At 37.6% G+C, this 17,705-nt stretch overlaps 1 protein-coding gene across 1 annotated transcript; it reads left to right on the forward strand.

Moving 5' to 3' along the window:
• The first annotated feature begins 14,227 nt into the window (after nt 1-14,227).
• Nucleotides 14,228-17,426, forward strand: LOC109242040 (centromere protein S). Its single transcript, XM_019408863.1, has 4 exons — nt 14,228-14,408; nt 14,522-14,593; nt 16,457-16,537; nt 17,015-17,426. Exons 1-4 carry the CDS (start codon nt 14,288-14,290, stop codon nt 17,161-17,163), a joined length of 423 nt encoding a protein of 140 aa, XP_019264408.1. The 5' UTR covers nt 14,228-14,287; the 3' UTR covers nt 17,164-17,426.
• The last annotated feature ends 279 nt before the right edge of the window (nt 17,427-17,705 follow it).

The raw sequence follows: 17,705 nt of genomic DNA on the forward strand, positions 1-17,705 counted from the left end.
GCCAAAGAAAGACGGGAAAACCCGAGTATGTGTTGATTATCAGGATTTGAACAAGGAAAGCCCCAAGGACAAGTTTCCATTGCCAAACATCCACATTCTTGTTGACAATTGTGACAAACATGAGATACAGTCTTTGGTGGATTGTTATGCTGGATATCACCAGGTTCCGATGGATAAAGAAGATGCAGAAAAGACGGCTTTCGCCACACCTTGGGGCACTTACTGTTACAGGGTCATGCCATTTGGTCTAAAAAATGCTGGGGCGACCTACATGAGAGCTATGACTGCCATCTTCCACGACATGATGCACCAGGAAATTGAGGTGTATGTGGATGATGTGATCATTAAATCTAGAACGCAGGAAGACCATGTGCGGGATTTGAGAAAGTTCTTTGAGCGTCTGTACAGGTATAACTTGAAATTGAACCAGCTAAATGTGCATTTGGAGTTCCCTCTGGGAAACTTCTGGGGTTTATAGTCAGCCGGAGGATCATCGAGTTAGATCCAACAAAGATAAAGTCTATTCGGGATTTGCCACCTCCGAGAACCAAGAAGGAGGTCATGAGTCTGTTAGGAAGATTGAATTACATCAGCAGGTTCATTGCTCAGCTAATTACCATGTGTGAGCCCATATTTAAGCTGTTGAAGAAAGATGCGACAATCAGATGGACGGATGAGTGTCAAGAAGCTTTCGATAAAATCAAAGAATATCTATCGAATCCGCCAGTGTTGGTCCTACCCGAGCCTGGGAGACCTTTATTCTTGTACCTAAGACATGATGTGATCGGGAAGAGAGAGCAAGCCATAGACTACCTGAGTAAGACGTTCACTAGTTATGAAGCCATATACACTTTGCTGGAAAGAACTTGTTGTGCCCTAACTTGGGTCGCCCAGAAGCTCAGACATTATCTTTTGGCCAACACCATATATCTCATAACCAGAATGGACCCTTTGAAGTACATATTCCAAAAACCAATGCCCGCGGTAAGGTTAGCAAAATGGCAAATCCTGCTCACTGAGTTTGACATTGTCTATGTCACCTGCACGACAATGAAAGCCCAAGCCTTGGAGGATCATCTAGCTGAGAACCCGGTTGATGATAAATACCAACCCCTAAGTACTTATTTCCCTGACGAGGAAGTAAATTCAGTTGAAGTAATTCCAAAAGATACCAATGCTTGGAAAATGTTCTTTGATGGAGTTGTAAATGCAAAAGGTGTCGGGATTGGGGCTATTTTGATTTCTCCTACTCGTCAGCACTATCCGGCCACAACCCAGCTTTGATTCTTCTATACGAACAACACTGCCGAGTATGAAGCTTGCATCATGGGCATGAACATGGTAGTTGATCTGGATATGGAAGAATTATTAATCATGGAGGATTTTGATTTGATCATATGGCAAGACCAAGGTGAATGGGAAACCCGAGATATCAAGCTTATTCCATACATGCAACATGTGGAAGATCTTAGAAAATTGTTCAAGTCCGTCGAGCTCAGGTATAACCCTCGATTCCACAACGAGCTAGATGATGCATTAGCTACTTTGGTCCACAACGAGCTAGATGATGCATTAGCTACTTTGGCCTCAAGAGGTATTATGTTTGGCCCTTTTCGCAACTTTAATACTCTCCAATTGGGATGACGACGACTTTCATTCTCGCTACCCAAACACTACCAACAGTTGCAAACCCTTTGAGCCGGTTCCCTTTTTCTTTGATTACCCTCTTTGGAACCTGAAAGTTTGTTTAAAAAAAAGATTAAAAAAATGACGAAAAGAAAGAAAAACAAAAGAAATAAAAAACAAAGTCCCTTGAACTACGTTCGACTTGATTCCGAAAAGATACGCATGATTCCTCTCTGTAGGGTTCAATCACCCCAAAATAAAAATTCAAATTCCCCCAAAGTTTAAACTGGGCCAGACGTTATAATGGTTCGGCGATGGTTTCGCCTGAAGAGTTCGAAAGTTGTAATTCAATCCAAATCCTTTTCAAGCCCTTCTGATCAATCAGCGAGATTTCTTAGAATGAGAGGATACAATTACTTGGATCTGATACAACCAAATGAGAGAAATAAAATGAGAGAGTCTTATCGGTGAAAACCCTCACAGGCACCGTAAGGCAATGATAAGCAGAGAAATTGAAAATAAGAGAGTCTGGTTAGTGAAAACTCGCAAAGAGCACTATAAGGTGACGGTGAGAAGAGAAATAAGATAGGTCAGCTAGTGAAAACTCGCAAAAGGCGCCACTGAACGAAAAGGGGATCCTCACAGCCATCGGCATCGACAGAGTCCTGGCAAAGTGTTGATACCCAATTTTTCCTTGTATATTTAAATATGCAAAATACCTTCAAAATAGCCTGTATATGCATATATAAGAATGTCCCAAGGTTTTATTATTTTTCCTTAATTTTCAGAGATTTTTAAATCAATTTATTGCCCTATTTTATAAATTAAAAAAAAACAATAATTATCCCCCAAAATTATCATTTTGGTGATTCATTTATTGAATTCTCATATCTATGCTAAAATATAGCTAACATAATTTTTGCATATTTTTATAAATTTATTTAGTATTTTTAAAGCTAAATTGCATATAATTGCAATATTAGCCTCTTTTAAGGTTTAATTGTGTTTATAATTATAAAATTGACTCCAGTATTTTTCATTTGATAAGTATGTATTATTAAATATTTTTAATGCCTTTAATTTGTTTCCAGAAATTATTTTACTATTTTATAAAATTAAACAAGGGAAAAGTGGCTATTTAAATACTAGCCCCGTTTATTTCAATTGTAGCCCCAAATCAACCCCCCAATTAAACCCAATTCTAAAACCCAATTACCCTAACCCAAGTCCTAGTCTACCCGACCCACGACCCTTTTAAAATAACCCGCCCGGATCCCCATTCAATCCAGGCCGTTGATCAAATGATCAACGGCCACCCTTTAATCTTTCCTTTTAATTTCCCATTACCCCCCAAACCCTAACCATTTCTCACCGGTAGCCGCCTTTGAATCCCCCCTTCTCCCAATTCTCTCTCAGAAACCCTAGCCGGCTCCCTCCACTTTCACCCCAAAATCGCCTGAATCAATGGCTTCCAAAGCCATTAAAGGCCTGTACCTGCCTCCTATAACTCCTACATGCTCGATTATTAGGAGTTCAAGACCAGAATTTGAATAAGCTTGGTCCAGACCTTGGTCTATTTCGGTGTTATGCTCATCTTCGACCTTGCTCCGGCCAGCCATGGCTATTCAAGCCTGACTCTTGGCTCCTCCTGCTCAGATCAATGACTTTCCAAGCCTTTCTCATCATCTGGTTTCTTCTGAAACCCTAACCTTCGAGGTTTTTCTGATTCTTTTAGATCCGTTATAGATCTGTGTTTGCTCTAAGCTCCTAAATGTTTTCTCATGGTTTCTTTCAAAACTCTACTTTCAGAACCTTTGTCCTTTCTGACTTAGGGGTTTTTATTACTTTATTTCGAAGCTTTTCCGATTTTTAACATGTTCTACTGTGTTTTTCATGTTGTTCTTCTACTAGAGTATGCTTGTTAAAAAGTTTTAGTCCTCTTTGAGACTTCTGAATTTATTTGCCTGATTTACTTGCTTTCATCTCTACACTCGATTGACGGGGAAGGCCCTAAATTTGGGGATTCATTCGAGTTTTGAGACTATTTGCTATGTGATTCGCTTGTTCTTCATCTCTGAACTTGTTTGGTTTTAGAGCCCTAATTTCTTTGAACCTATTCGAGTTTCTGAAAGTTGTTTCATCTACTGCTCGATTGAATTTCTGAATCTTTTGTTTCTCTATATGATTCTAACTTCCTGCTAAACTCTCATTTACTTGACCCTTTGACATGCTATTTGATACTTTCTCTTCTCTGTTACTGAGTAACTGAAATCGACCTATGTGACTACCTGTGTTTGCTACTATATGATGTTCCTCTTTGTCCTAAATTCAGCCTTGCCTGCTTAATACTTATATACTTTTTTATATGCTGAATTTCCCTCTAAAATGACCTTCAATTTGGGACTGATTTCAGACCTCCTTGTGTAAGTCTGATTGTTTCTTTCCTCGTTTTACTGATTTCCCTGATTCTTGGGTTGATTTGAGAACTTTCCCTTAGCCTTTCGATTCTCTTATTTCTGACTTGGTTTATTTATAATTCCAAATCCCTGACTCCTTGATTTACTATGTACTGGTTGGTTTATTCTGTTTCTTACCTTATTTGGTTAATCGTGTATTTCAAAGATTCTTCATTAATTCTTCTCTTAGTTAAACCCCTATGTATTTACCCCTAATTGCCTACTTTGCACAAGGTGCTTACTTGATTTCTTTCCTTAAAAGTTTTCTGCCCATTACCGTTTAAGTTTGAACTCCTTAATTAAAGGAAGCCCTTGTACTGATTGATTTTAATTGGTACATAGTTCCATAATTGCTACTAAACTATGATTCTTGCCTTATTTGCTACCTATTTTTAAACTATAAATACCCTGCTCTTTCATTAACACAAAGACACACGAACACTCTGAGTTCTTAAAAATCACTTACACTCAAAAAAGAAAAAACTTTTCTCTCCTGCTTTACTACTTCTACTGTGGCCTGCCTTCAAGCCTTGCTACTTGCTTTTACTGTGTTTTGCTCTTTGGACTAGTATGTCCTGATTTAGATTTTCAGCAATCACAAACAATGTGTTTACTTAATACCTTTACTTGCATGTCTGCCTACTGTTTGTGTTTAATTCAGTGTTTACTCTAGCATGCTATAATTTCCTCCTATTATGAATCCCAAACCCCCTACCCCAATGTGCTTGATGCTAATGGCTTGTTTGAGACATGACAGTATTGAGTATTATTGTCTATGGCTCAAACTTGATTCCCCTGAAATCATAACCTCTATGTCACCATCATATGTTGTGTATTCTTGTTGATTCTGTAAGCATAACAACACTCTCTATTGCTATGTATGCCCAAAATTAGCTAATGCCTAAGCGCATAGGCTCTTTGGCAATTTTCCTAATCCTTGAACCCTTTGTATGACTTGTTTATGGCTGTTTCCCAGCACCTCTCCCCCTCTTCTTTACTTTCTTAGTTCTTTAAAACTCTGTTTCTGCACTTGCACTCTCTCTTAGACTTTAAGTTCTGCCCCCCTCCTGTGAGCCTTGCCTTGGGACCCATTGAGCTCCCTCTGAACTTGGACACTCGAGGGCTGGCCCTTCCACACTGCACTTGTCCCTATTCTGGTGATACACTTTGGGTGTGAGCACTGCCCGGAGTCCCATTGAGGCTCTTAGGGAACTCTGACACACTCAAATTGGAGAAAGGCTTTGGATCGATGGTCTTTGAGTTAGTCTATCTTATATTCGGGCAGAAAGTCAAGAATCGGGCCTTTTAGGGTTGTAATTATTTTCTTTGTATTTTTCTGATGTATTTGTTACTCTGGTTTGTAATAATTTGTAAAGAATACTCGGGGTTGGCTAGTGAAACAGGGTTGGGGTAACTATGCATGCAAAAAAGGTAGAAATCATGTTTATTGCAATTCTGCATATTCAAATACATATAGAAATCATGCCTATAGGTCTATTGCAATTCTGCATATTCAAATACATATAGAAATCATGCCTATAGGTCTATTCTAATTCTGCATACTCAATACATGTAGAAACCATGTCTATAGGATGTTTTAATATTCAGCATGCCAATAAGGTTTTAAACAAAGTTCCACCTTCAGATACTATCCATAAGTTTTAGAACAAGTTCTGCATTTAGATATCATGTTCATATGTTTTAAAACAAGTTCTGCATTTTTTAGACACCATGCCTATAGGTTTAAAAACAAGCTTCTGCGCCCAAATGCTACGTCTATAAGTGTCTAAAATCAGCAATGTATAGAAAGCATGCCTATAGGAGCTTCTAAATGAATCTGATTCGTTTCGCTCAATGTTAGATCTAAAAATCAGTAATAATATGTACTTTCACCTGCAGAACCTGTAATCAATCTGTTAATTCTGCCTCTCTTTTGACAATCTGAGTCCTTCACTTAACCAAAGTTTAGCAAGCATGCCTATAGGGTTTCAAATAATTCATTCTGAGTTCTTACTGTCTCATCGCCTTTTGAATTCAGTAGATGTCATGCCTATAGGACCCTGTCTTAACACTTAGGCAAGCCTTAGAGTAATAATTAAAAATTGAATCTGCTTCTGTTAATTATTACGACCAACAGACAGTCCTGATTCGGGCTTCTTATCTGAGTTATGTAGTAAACAAATCTGCCCCAATCTTTTAGACTCCCTCGTATTCAATTTTAATTAGACCTAAACAGTATGTGAAAGGCATGCTAATTATATGCTTTTCTGTTCGAGGAGGTATAACTGAGCCTTATATGTTTATATATCTCCCCAAATATGCAAAATGTGTTTTGTATGTCGCCTAGAATTTATTACCTTTGAAACCCTAGATGAGCCTAATATCCCTCCCTTTAGGATTAGTAGTCCTAAGTGCCTCCGGGACTGGTAGGAACGGGACGGGTAATAGCATGCAATAAGTAACCGAGACCAATCCGCGCTTTAAATACCCTAACGGGGTGGGAAGGGTAGATATGGATATGATGACCACGCGATAATACCACGTGTAGCCCCTCATTGAGGAGTGATTACGGGACATTGTGTGGGGTGATCCATATTTTTAATAAACCTAGGACTCCCCCTTTCTTTTATTCTTTACTCTTTTAGCATTGTAACTCTTTAGAAATCAACTTTTTCTAATTGCCCTTTTCAATCTTTCCTTCAAACCATTATGTGTTGAAATCCCCTCTTATTTGAGCCTTATTTGCCTATATGTTAATTGCATCTCAATTCACAATAATTGTCTGGCCGGGAACCACACTAGTGGATTCTGAGGGGTGCCTACACCTTCCCCTTAGAATAATTTCAAGCCCTTACCCTATCTCTGGTTATTCAAATCAAACTCTTTTGGTGTCCTAATGCACCCTAATCATTAGGTGGTGACTCTTCAATTGCTAAATCCAGTTCCCAAAAGGAACGAGTTATCCCTCCAAATGTCATAAACCCGATTTCTGCGGAGGAAAAAGGGGGCGCGACACAAGGTTTCTCAATTTTAAGGTATAAGTTATGATGAATTTCTGAGAGTTGGTTGGTTTACACAGATCACGCATCCGGTCCAAAAGGCATGTCATGTTCATTAAAGTCCGCGTGCACTCCAGATAAGTCCTCCTTTCCTTTCCCCGAAAGGGATACCTCTCGTCTAAGTTCATTTGTCCATTTCATTGTTTGCTTTTCTTTGAATCCCTTTCGGTCTAATTCTGTTCAGAAACTAAGACGAAGAAAGGATGGCAAGATTGATTTACAGGGTTTTTGTCTAATACGAGCCAATATTCAGGAAGGCACCCAACCTTGGCAGGTGCATCAAGTCGACTCCGATTGGCCATGATGGCCGATGTTTCGAAATCAAAATTCTTGAAAGAATAAAACCAAATTCAAGTGCCCACAAAGGCAAATTCAAGTTGAAAAGGTTAAGTCCCACGTGACTAACCGTCATGGCAAAGTCTGGAAAAGCCCAAGGTCCTCCGAGGCTAGAAATGCAATTGGTATTCAGGAAACAACCAGTCGCAGCTGAAAGGACCGAGATCAAGTGACTGAAATATTCAAGGCCACAAAACCAACCACCGTTTCGAACTAAAAAAATTGTTCTTTGTTTTAAAAAAACATGAAACATGTGCAATCCAAAAGCAACCATGCAAGAAGCAGGTGCAACCAAAAGAAATTGCGCAAGGGCTAGAAATAGCTTTGTAGCAACAACTCTAAAAAGGGAAGTCTCCTCCAAAATTCTTTCCCGCATTTACTCATTCTCTGAAATAAATAAAAAATTAAAAAAAATGATGATGATGGTAGTATAGGGTCTCCAAATCCCTAGCTATATTTTTCAACATAGGGTCTCCACTCCCTAGTTAATTTTATTTTTAGACATAGGGTCTCCACTCCCTAGTCGCTTTCCGACATAGGGTCTCCACTCCCTAGTTGATGATTTTTAGACATAGGGTCTCCACTCCCTAGTTGATGATTTTTAGACATAGGGTCTCCACTCCTTAGTCGCTTTCCAACATAGGATCTCCACTCCCTAGTTGATGATTTCTAGACATAGGGTCTCCACTCCCTAGTCTCTTTTCCAACATAAGGTCTTCACTCCCTAGTTGATGATTTTTAGACATAAGGTCTCCACTCCCTAGTCGCTTTTCTAACATAGGGTCTCCACTCCCTAGTTGATTATTTCTAAACATAGGGTCTCCACTCCCTAGTCGCTTTTTCAACATAGGGTCTCCACTCCCTAGTTGATGATTTTTAGACATAGGGTTTCCACTCCCTAGTCGCTTTTTTCACATAGGGTCCCCACTCCCTAGTTGATGATTTCTATATATAGGGTCTCCACTCCCTAGTCGCTTTTCCAAAATAGGGTCTCCACTCCCTAGTTGATGATTTTTAGACATAGGGTCTCCACTCCCTAGTCATTTTTCCAACATAGGGTCTCCACTCCCTAGTTGATGATTTTTAGACATTGGATCTCTACTCCCTAGTCGCTTTTCCAATATAGGGTATCCACTCCCTAGTCGTTTTTCCAACATAGGGTCTCCACTCCCTAGTTGATGATTTCTAGACATAGGGTCTCCACTCCCTAGTTGAAGATTTTTTTAGATACATGGTCTCCATTCCCTAGTTGCTTTTACAACATAGGGTCTTCACTCCCTAGTTGATGATATTTTAGACATAGGGTCTCCACTCTCTAGTCGCTTTTCCAACATAGGGTCTCCACTCCCTAGTTGATGATTTTTAGACATAGAGTCTCCACTCCTTAGTCACTTTTCCAACATAGGGTCTCCACTCCCTAGATGCTTTTCCAACATAGGGTCTCCACTCCCTTGTTGATTTCATTTTAGACATAAGGTTTCCACTCCCTGATCTTTGTTTTCTCAAGATAAACCAATCCCGACTTTTATTGCTTTCAATAATGAAGTAGTATAGTGTTTTGTTATAAATAACTCACGAAATTTTGCTAGTGAAAACTGGGGCAGAAAAACTTCGTTCGTTCGTTTGTGTTGGTGTCTGAGCAGGTTTTTACCTCGAGGCACGGGGTTCGAGATGACCAAAAGAAGACCTCTCAATCCAAAATAAAGAAAAGAAAAGAAAAGAAGTGAATCCAAAGTGCAGAAGAGGAGAAAAGATATGGACCGCTCAAGACATGACTGAAGTCACAAGCTTTGCATGTCCCGCCTTGATCCGAAAAGCTGAAGAAGAATGAATTAGCACCTGCAGTTAACAAGCATCAAGATTAGATCAGAGTCTGCGTGGGGAACCAACCAAGACTCAAGATCAAGCTTCAGAAGACATATAGATAGGAATCTTGTAACTCATAGCTGATAGGTTGGTTTAGCCTCTTTTCATTTTTGATTTTGGTGTAATAAGGAGATCAACAAGTAGTAACAGCAGCAACAACAGTGAAATCACAACTCATCGGTAGTCCCAGCTACCAAAACTTTTAGAACTACACTGACCTGATTCCTTTATAGCCAAGGATATGTAGGCAACCTCCGGAGCAAGGTTCAGTCAAATTTTTTCAAAATGCTTCCCATGGAGTATCCAAACGGGCAAAAATCGCTTGTAATTGCTCACTTTATCTTTGCCCCAAAACCCTTCGTGTTTTCGAGCAAAGAGGGGCATCTGTGAGCACGTAATTGTTGCCTCACCGAAAATACTCCCACAAAAATTAATAAATAGGTTTTTTTTCTTAATTGTTTTTAAATTTTTATAGAATCTTTAGGAATTTTTGGTAATTGTTTGCATGTAGTTGCATTTTTTGTGCACTTTTAATATTTTAAAGTCATGAAAAATACCAAAAATATTTAATTCTTCATTACATAGCATTTTCGGTCTTAATTGCATTTAGATTTAATTACTTGAATTAATTACATTGTTAAACAAAAATCATAAAAATATTGATCATTTTACATTTGTAGCTTTTAATTTTAAACTAGAAATTTCCTTTCGTTATTTTAAGCTAAATTAATTGTTCAAATGTTAGAAATAGTTAATTAGGTTTATTTCACAAATTAGATTTTGATTTAGGACCTAATCTAGGTTTTTAATTAATTATGTTAGGATTTAAAATTAAAAGAAAAAGAAGAAAGAAAACAAAGAAAATGAGCTAAGGTTCATTTTGGGTCTTAATTGGAATCTGGGCCAAAAATAACTTCAATGACCAAATTTCCCTCACTATCTCACCCCAGTCTAGCCCCAAACCCGTTTAAAATCCAGTCCACCCCACAAATGACCAAAACAACCTCGTTTTGGTCAAGTTTGATCTCAGCCGTTCATATCTCCCAATCCAACGGTCCGTAACTAATTCACCCAACCCTAATATAACTGTCTGAGACTGAACCCCCCACCCCCCAGTAACCTCTCAGACCTCTCTTCTCTCTTTCTTTGTTTTGACACCGCTGGCGTCGCTGAAAATCGCCCACGGCGGGGGCCACCGTCCAAAATAGCCCCAAACTCACACCCTACACTCTCTAACTCCAAATCTCCTATCAATTTCAATAGAAAATCAACCAATCGTCACGAATTTCAGATCTTAGACCTAAAGAAGAAATCTAATCTTTGGTCAAAAGCCTTGAATCCTCCGCTGCCTTGTTTCTCCGCCCCGATATAGTAATCAATATCGCTACATGTAGCATTAGTTCTGCCAATAGGTGCGAGTCAGTGCTCATGTTGCGATATCGAATATTGACCGGCGATTTCCTGGTCAAGATGACTTCAAAGGTGATCCTCTTCTTCCTTCATGTTTAGACCTATTAACTCCTTCTGTGGTTTGTGAGGTCTTATTGTTAATTCAGTGGTGTGAGAGTTTATCCGTGCCTATTGGTTCAAATTGGTTTCATGCGAGATTGGTTATATTTGCTTAGCTAGATTAGTTGTTGTTACATGCCTTAGAATTTATCAACTTCTCAAATTTTTATGACCTTAGTTGTGGTTGAGTTACTGTTTATTATTCTGATTTGCTCATCTCTGTTTTGGTTTAATCTTGTTCTTAGGAGACTGATTGGTAGATTTTTTGATGTTCCAAGATAATTGGTTTTAATCTTAATCGTTTCTTTGTTAATTTAGGTTATGTTTGAATTTCTATAACTTTGTTTGAATTCGATTGTTTTAATTAGCAGAATCATATTGATTGTGGCCTGTCTTGAAAATGGATTGGGGGCCTGCCTTGTTTGACAGGCAGGCCTATTGAGTCTTAAGGTCCAGATATTTGGTACGGTTTGAAAGGTAAATAGTAGAGCCCTAAAGGGTAATTAGGAGATTTGAAATTGAGGGAATCTTCATATAACTGCTAGGAAGTTTCTAGAAGGTCTAGGGTGCAGTAAAAATAGGGGAATTTAGGTCAATTTTAGGTTAATATAGAGGGGTAAAAGGGGCTGGGAATGAATAGGAGAAATTTTGGATGGACAGCTTTCCAAAATCTGTTGTAAAGATGCCTTTTCCGTAAATTTTAGAGAAGGCTGACAGATTCCTAAAATAACTCTCATTTTTCTGCATAAAAGCACACATACACTCTCATATTGCACTCACTTTTTTCACTCGGCACTCTCAGACTTCTTTCAATCTTCAGTAGAGCAAATTTTCTGAATTCTAGCTTCCTTTTAAGTTTCCGAAAACACTAAAAAAAAGGTTTGAAAAGAAGAAGAAAAACAACAGGATTTGGGATTGATTTTGTAAGCAAGGTAATTCCAAAGTGAAGCTGACTTCTCTAGGTTCTAAGCTGATTTTAACTGGCATTTGAAGCTGTTTCTGCTGCTTGGTTTTGTTGAGCTTTCTTTCTGGTTTTCTGACCTTTATTTGGTCCCAGCTCTTTGATTCCTGCTTTAGGTATGTTGAAATCTCATCTATGGTGTCTCTAGAAAATGTATAAATGTAAATTTGAATTGTTGTTCCTGTGAAATCATATGTTCCTGTTGTCTGAGTTTTGCTTACAAGCTCTTTTCCTTTTTTTTTCATATTGATGACTGATTTGTCTATGTCTTAAGTTTAAGGAAGTTCATGATGTTTAAATCACTTTAGAGTTGACATAGCATCTATTAGAATTTGATTTGTTCTTTAGATGATGATCCATGTTTGAACATTGAGTATGGTATACTTGTAGATCTGATAACCATGTAATCATGTTTGCTGCTAGAAAATTCAGTTAACAATTTAAGGAAAGGGAGGATTCCGTGATTCCATGCCTTCCATGCCTGACCGTCTTCAGTTGTAGATTAGAACTTTGGAGATCAAATTGTGGACTATTGTTGTTAATTACAGAATGGAGTTTGAAAAGACTTTACTAGTTTGAATCCTTCTTCTAGCTTAATTCAGCATGTAAAAAAATGTAATTAAAACAGCTTTGTTATTGTCAAATCTAGTTCACTTCCTTCTAATGCATTCTCTGAACTTGGATAACATGAGTTTGAATTTAATTGTTAGGTGATTTATGCCTTTTTGATGATGTACTCTATAATCGACAGTGTAGTCTGTTTAGGTGGCTATTCGTATAAATTACAAATGTTTCAATTGATAGAAGCTCATTGTTCACTTTATTTTATTAAGTTATGATCCTTGCTCAATTCATTGAACGATATAGTCATTTTTTTTTTTGAAAAATACAAGGCATGTGTACTCATAAGGATTTCCCAGAATACACTAAGACCAATTAAGTCACGATTTATCAAATAGCAGCTTTCCAAAATTTTGAGCCTCAAACGGTAGGTGAATTTGCTGACGTTCATACCCAGTAAGATTCATATCAAATGACCTTAGACTTATTTCAATCTTTATATGTTCTATCCACAATGATTCTCCATAAATCATGGCCTCGCAATAAATCTATAAGTAGTTTAAGAAAAATAACTCATGAACATCGTAGTTTGCTTTAGGCGCGTAATTAAATCATCACGACTATGGTACGGTTCTCGTGGCATAGTCGTGATACATAATCCCCAATTCGGGTGCGCATTTCATGTGACCCGACTATAACTTCTAATAATAATAAAAGCAAACATGTTGTAGATCGCGGGTACGGTTCATGTGACGCGATTCGCAATGTGTACAAGAACAAATGAGTGCGCGACATCGCGACTTGTTCAAACAAATTCCATAAACACTAAAAGCGGTTAATTAATAAAAGTTGTAATAAAGTTAAAAACGCACAATAGGTTTAAAACATGTAATGAATTAAATAATTACGCCAATCATTAATAGTTGAGCGACCGTGCTAAAACCATGAAACTCTGAAGTGCCTAACACCTTCTCCCAGGATAACAGAATTTACCAGTCTTCTGGTTTTCGTGGACTTTAAACAGAGTCAATTTTCCTCGATTTGGGATTTTAGAATAAACCGGTGACTTGGCACACCATAAATTATTCCAAGTGGCTACTCTAATTAAATAAATAATCCCATTTCGATTAATGTCACTTTAATTGGAAAAACTCCTTATCCCCTCGGGAAAAAGGAGTGTGACACTTGTCTTCGGTTTATTTACTTTACGGTCTTTATTTTATAACAATTAAAACACTTGTCTATTTGCTAAATTTGTTAATAACCTTAATAAATACTTTTGCATGAAATATTTTCTACTCACTAATCAAATATTCAAATTATTTCTATAGGACATGAATTATATAACATCAAATTCACTCAAATAACTAAGTGTAGAAAAATTTAATGAGGTAGCTAGTTTTCGCCATGCTATTTTGAGCTGTATTCAATTTTTTCAAAATATCCAACTTGTAACTAGTGTTGGTAAACTTCAAACAAATGTTGTCTAATTTTTCTGCCTAATCCAATTCTAAACAAGAGAAACTACAAGTGGATCTTCCAATAAATATTTAGTCCAATTCAACCAAATGCTAAATAAACGTAAAAGAGGGTACTAGTGAGTTGTACAATAACCATACCAGTTACCACCTGTATATCTGAAGTTTTGTAACTTCAGACTCGCGAGATTTAACTGATTAAATTTACAAAAAATTACGAACTTCGGCTATGCTTTAAATAGGAGTCCTCAAAGTGGCTATCTGTGCACTTCCCGCCCAACTCAAGCCCAATAAAGGGTACATAATGGAAGCCCATAAGTTTTTCCAGTATATAAAATCAACCCGTTTCGACCCGCCCGCTTATTTCCCGCGCATCCTTCTCAATCGGCACCTTGTTTGCGAGTGCAACTATACTCTAACAATTCTCCTACTACAATGGAGGATATCGACGGAGGAGAAATGGCAAGCGAACCAGACAGAGAAGAGGAAGAAGCAGCCACCGACTTACTCCGTGATCGATTCCGATTATGCACTATTTCCATTGCTGAAGCCGAGGGTAGTTTTTTTTTTAGTTTTCAAAACACATACAGTAATTTCGAATTTTTCAATTTTCAATTTTCAATTCTGTCTTTAATTTGTTTGTTTTGGTGTATAACTGTTTAAGTGCAGCGAAACAATGTGGTATGGAGGTTTCTCAACCGATTATGGCCTGTATTTCTGATTTAGCCTTCAAGTTTGCTGGTACTTTTCATCTTTTCTACATATATACATGCATTTAATTAGGAGAATTCAAAATTTGAAGGCACTGGTGCAACACTTAATGTGCAAACATTTTTTTACACATTTTATTTAAATTTTCCATATACATATATATTGTCTAAGCAAGGCAGTGAATACAAGTGCACCTGGCTTTTAACACATTTGGCTGTCCGGTCAAAAATAATAACAGTCGCTAGCCAAATATACAAAAACTATACTCTGATTATGTATAAAATATGCATACTTTAATTTAAAAAAAATATAAATTTGCTGGCTATTATTTTGGAACGCGGCTATACTGTGTAGATCTCCCCTGCTTATATGCTAGATTCCCATTGTGGGCACCCGCTTCACGACCTGTATCCTGTGTTATCTTTTGTCCTTTTCTTTTGCTTCTGGTGTTGGTATTCTAGAGAAATTTTTATTTCCATTAGATTCTTGATGATGGTCATAATTTGCTCAATTTTTTTTCTTCCAATTAGACACTGTTAGCAAGTTGTGGTTGAGTTTCCATTCTGGAAATTGCAAGCTTCTGTACGTCTCTTGCTAAATATGGAATAAGGATGCTTAACAGTTGATTATAGTACAATGCGTTTCATATATCAGAATTGCAAGGACTTCACCTTGATAAGACTTAGTGTGGAATATGACAAAACGGCGAATGTTTTTTTATAAGATAAGTTCAAGTTTGTTAGTTGGTTAGGATTAGTTTATTAATCTTAATAATAGCCCTTTGTTTTAATAGCAATGAGGTTCCATCCCATCTTGGTTTATTCCTATTCCACAAGAGGTTGGAGGGCTAAGGAAAATACATATGGACTTTAAGCGAATTTGATGTGACATGAGATAAGGAGAACTTATCAGGAAAAAGAAAAATGCCTTGAGATAAAGAGATGTCAGTGGTTGTTCATAGGATATTCAACATTCACTTTCTTTTGATTGTGGATGGCGCCTCCAATCTAATGGGGTGATATGCTGACCCTGCATGTTGACACTATCTGCAATTTCCATCACGAAGATTTCATTTGCCACTTTACATGAAAGCTGTTTCATTTACAATGTGTACAGTTAGTCACTAAAAATACAGACACGGAAGGCATAAAAAAAAGTGCCACTATATGTAGTAGGCAACTTCTAGGCTGTTCTATGTGTGTATATGTGTTTGTATCAATCTTATTGATCTCGTTTTTTACTGGTCTGTTTTGTACAAAATCCCATACCCTACAATCTCCATGCAATCGTCAAAAATGTCACCCAGTGTAGCTTCTAGTTTGAGAACTTTAATTTCATGCAAATTCTGCAAGTGCGTTGCAATACCTTCTGTTGGAATGGAAGAATTCATTTCTCACCAACTGAAGCACATTGAAGTTAGACTACAATTCCATCTCATCAAAGCAATAAGAAAATAAGTGTTTGAACAGAAAAGAACAATAGCTTGGGGCTCTTGAGGTGACTGCATCAAGGAGCAGAGGTGGATGGCAGTGAAGGTAGTTTACTAGTGGGGGTGTTGTGCGTTGGAGGCTGGTGGTAGTGAATAGAGTAGTGGTAAATAGTCACATTTACATGAATATTTAAATAAACATCTTCTATATGATTTTAAGACTTTTTACAAGATCTGAATGAACCAGATCTAGCAAGAGCAAACAAGTGGTCATTAGAAAAAAACAAATCAGTTAATGGGTTGAGATGTTAATTATCCAGATTCAGACCTCTATTAAGTGGAAACAAATGAAGCCTTAGTTGTCCCTTTGCTGTTTGATTGAATTTCATATTCAGGCATGTCTATGATTGTATATCTTGATTGCTGAAGCACTTAACTTACAGAGTACTTTTTCTTGAGAGCAGAACAGCTAGCAAAAGACCTTGAATTATTTGCACAGCATGCTGGTCGTAAGTCCGTCAACATGGAAGATGTTATTCTTTCTGGTGAGTTCATCTGTAAATGTAATAGGTACAGCAGATCGTGAACATCAGTCCTTATGAACACAACTTAGCTTTATCTACTTGGCCTTGTCTAAACTAACAATCTAGCTTTATCTGCTTTTATTAAATTTACAGTCATTTTCCAGTGACTAGGTTTACAAGTTTTACTTAGCAATTTGCTTCATGTATATAGAACTGTGGTGTTTCCTCTGATCAGTTTGCAAATATATATTGTGTGTGTCCCTAAGTTTCTTTCCCACCTTCTCATAAGAAAGATTGATAATCATTTGCTACTACTGTCAATTATTGCAAAATTGATAGCTTTGCCGTTTGCACAACTCATTTTAGGTTCATTCAAGACAATATTCAATTTGCCATAATACGTTTCTTGTCCGAGCAGTTCATTTTCAAAATTGATTTAACATTGCTCCCTTTTACAAACCCATGAACTACTAATTTTTCTTAATACGTACTTCCTAGCACATAGGAATGATCACCTGGCTGCCTCATTGAGGTCCTTCGGCAATGACCTGAAAGCAAAGGAACCCAATATGGAGAGGAAGAGGAAGAAGAGTTCCAGAAGGGAAGATAAAGTTGCTCGAGATGTACTTCGTACTCCAGACTATTAGATTAGAGGCGTGGCCAGTTTCACTATGTAGTCCAATAGCCTAATAGCTTGGTGAGAGCAGCATCTGCGCAGCACTCACAACTTTTTAAGGTAAAAACAGGTTGACAACATCATTGAAAAGCTACCTCAAAATAGCGCCTCAAGTGCAACATGGTGCGATAAATCTGGAGAATAGCAAAGCAACTAAAAGAATGTGGTCTGATAGTACTTTTGATGTTGTAAAACCTTTCACATTTGTACTATAAAAAAAGTTTTGGATTTGAACTTCCACCTCACATTAGTCTGGGAGGAGCTCACACCTTGGAGCTTGGAATAGTATGAAAAATATCCGTGCCATGCTAGGCACATAATTTAGCTGCTGATTAGCATTCTCTGTACATGATTTAAAGCACTTTTGCATGAATAGTGTATTTTCTGTGAAAGTAATCAGTTGATAAAAAGATTAGCGGTGATCAGATAGTAACCAGCCTATCTGAGCAATCCATCCCAGAGCCAGATAAGTTCCATCAACAGTAGCCAATGAGGGATAATCGTTGGTAAAAT

Source organism: Nicotiana attenuata, unplaced genomic scaffold, assembly GCF_001879085.1.
Source record: "Nicotiana attenuata strain UT unplaced genomic scaffold, NIATTr2, whole genome shotgun sequence".
In the NCBI taxonomy this organism is placed as follows: Eukaryota; Viridiplantae; Streptophyta; class Magnoliopsida; order Solanales; family Solanaceae; genus Nicotiana; species Nicotiana attenuata.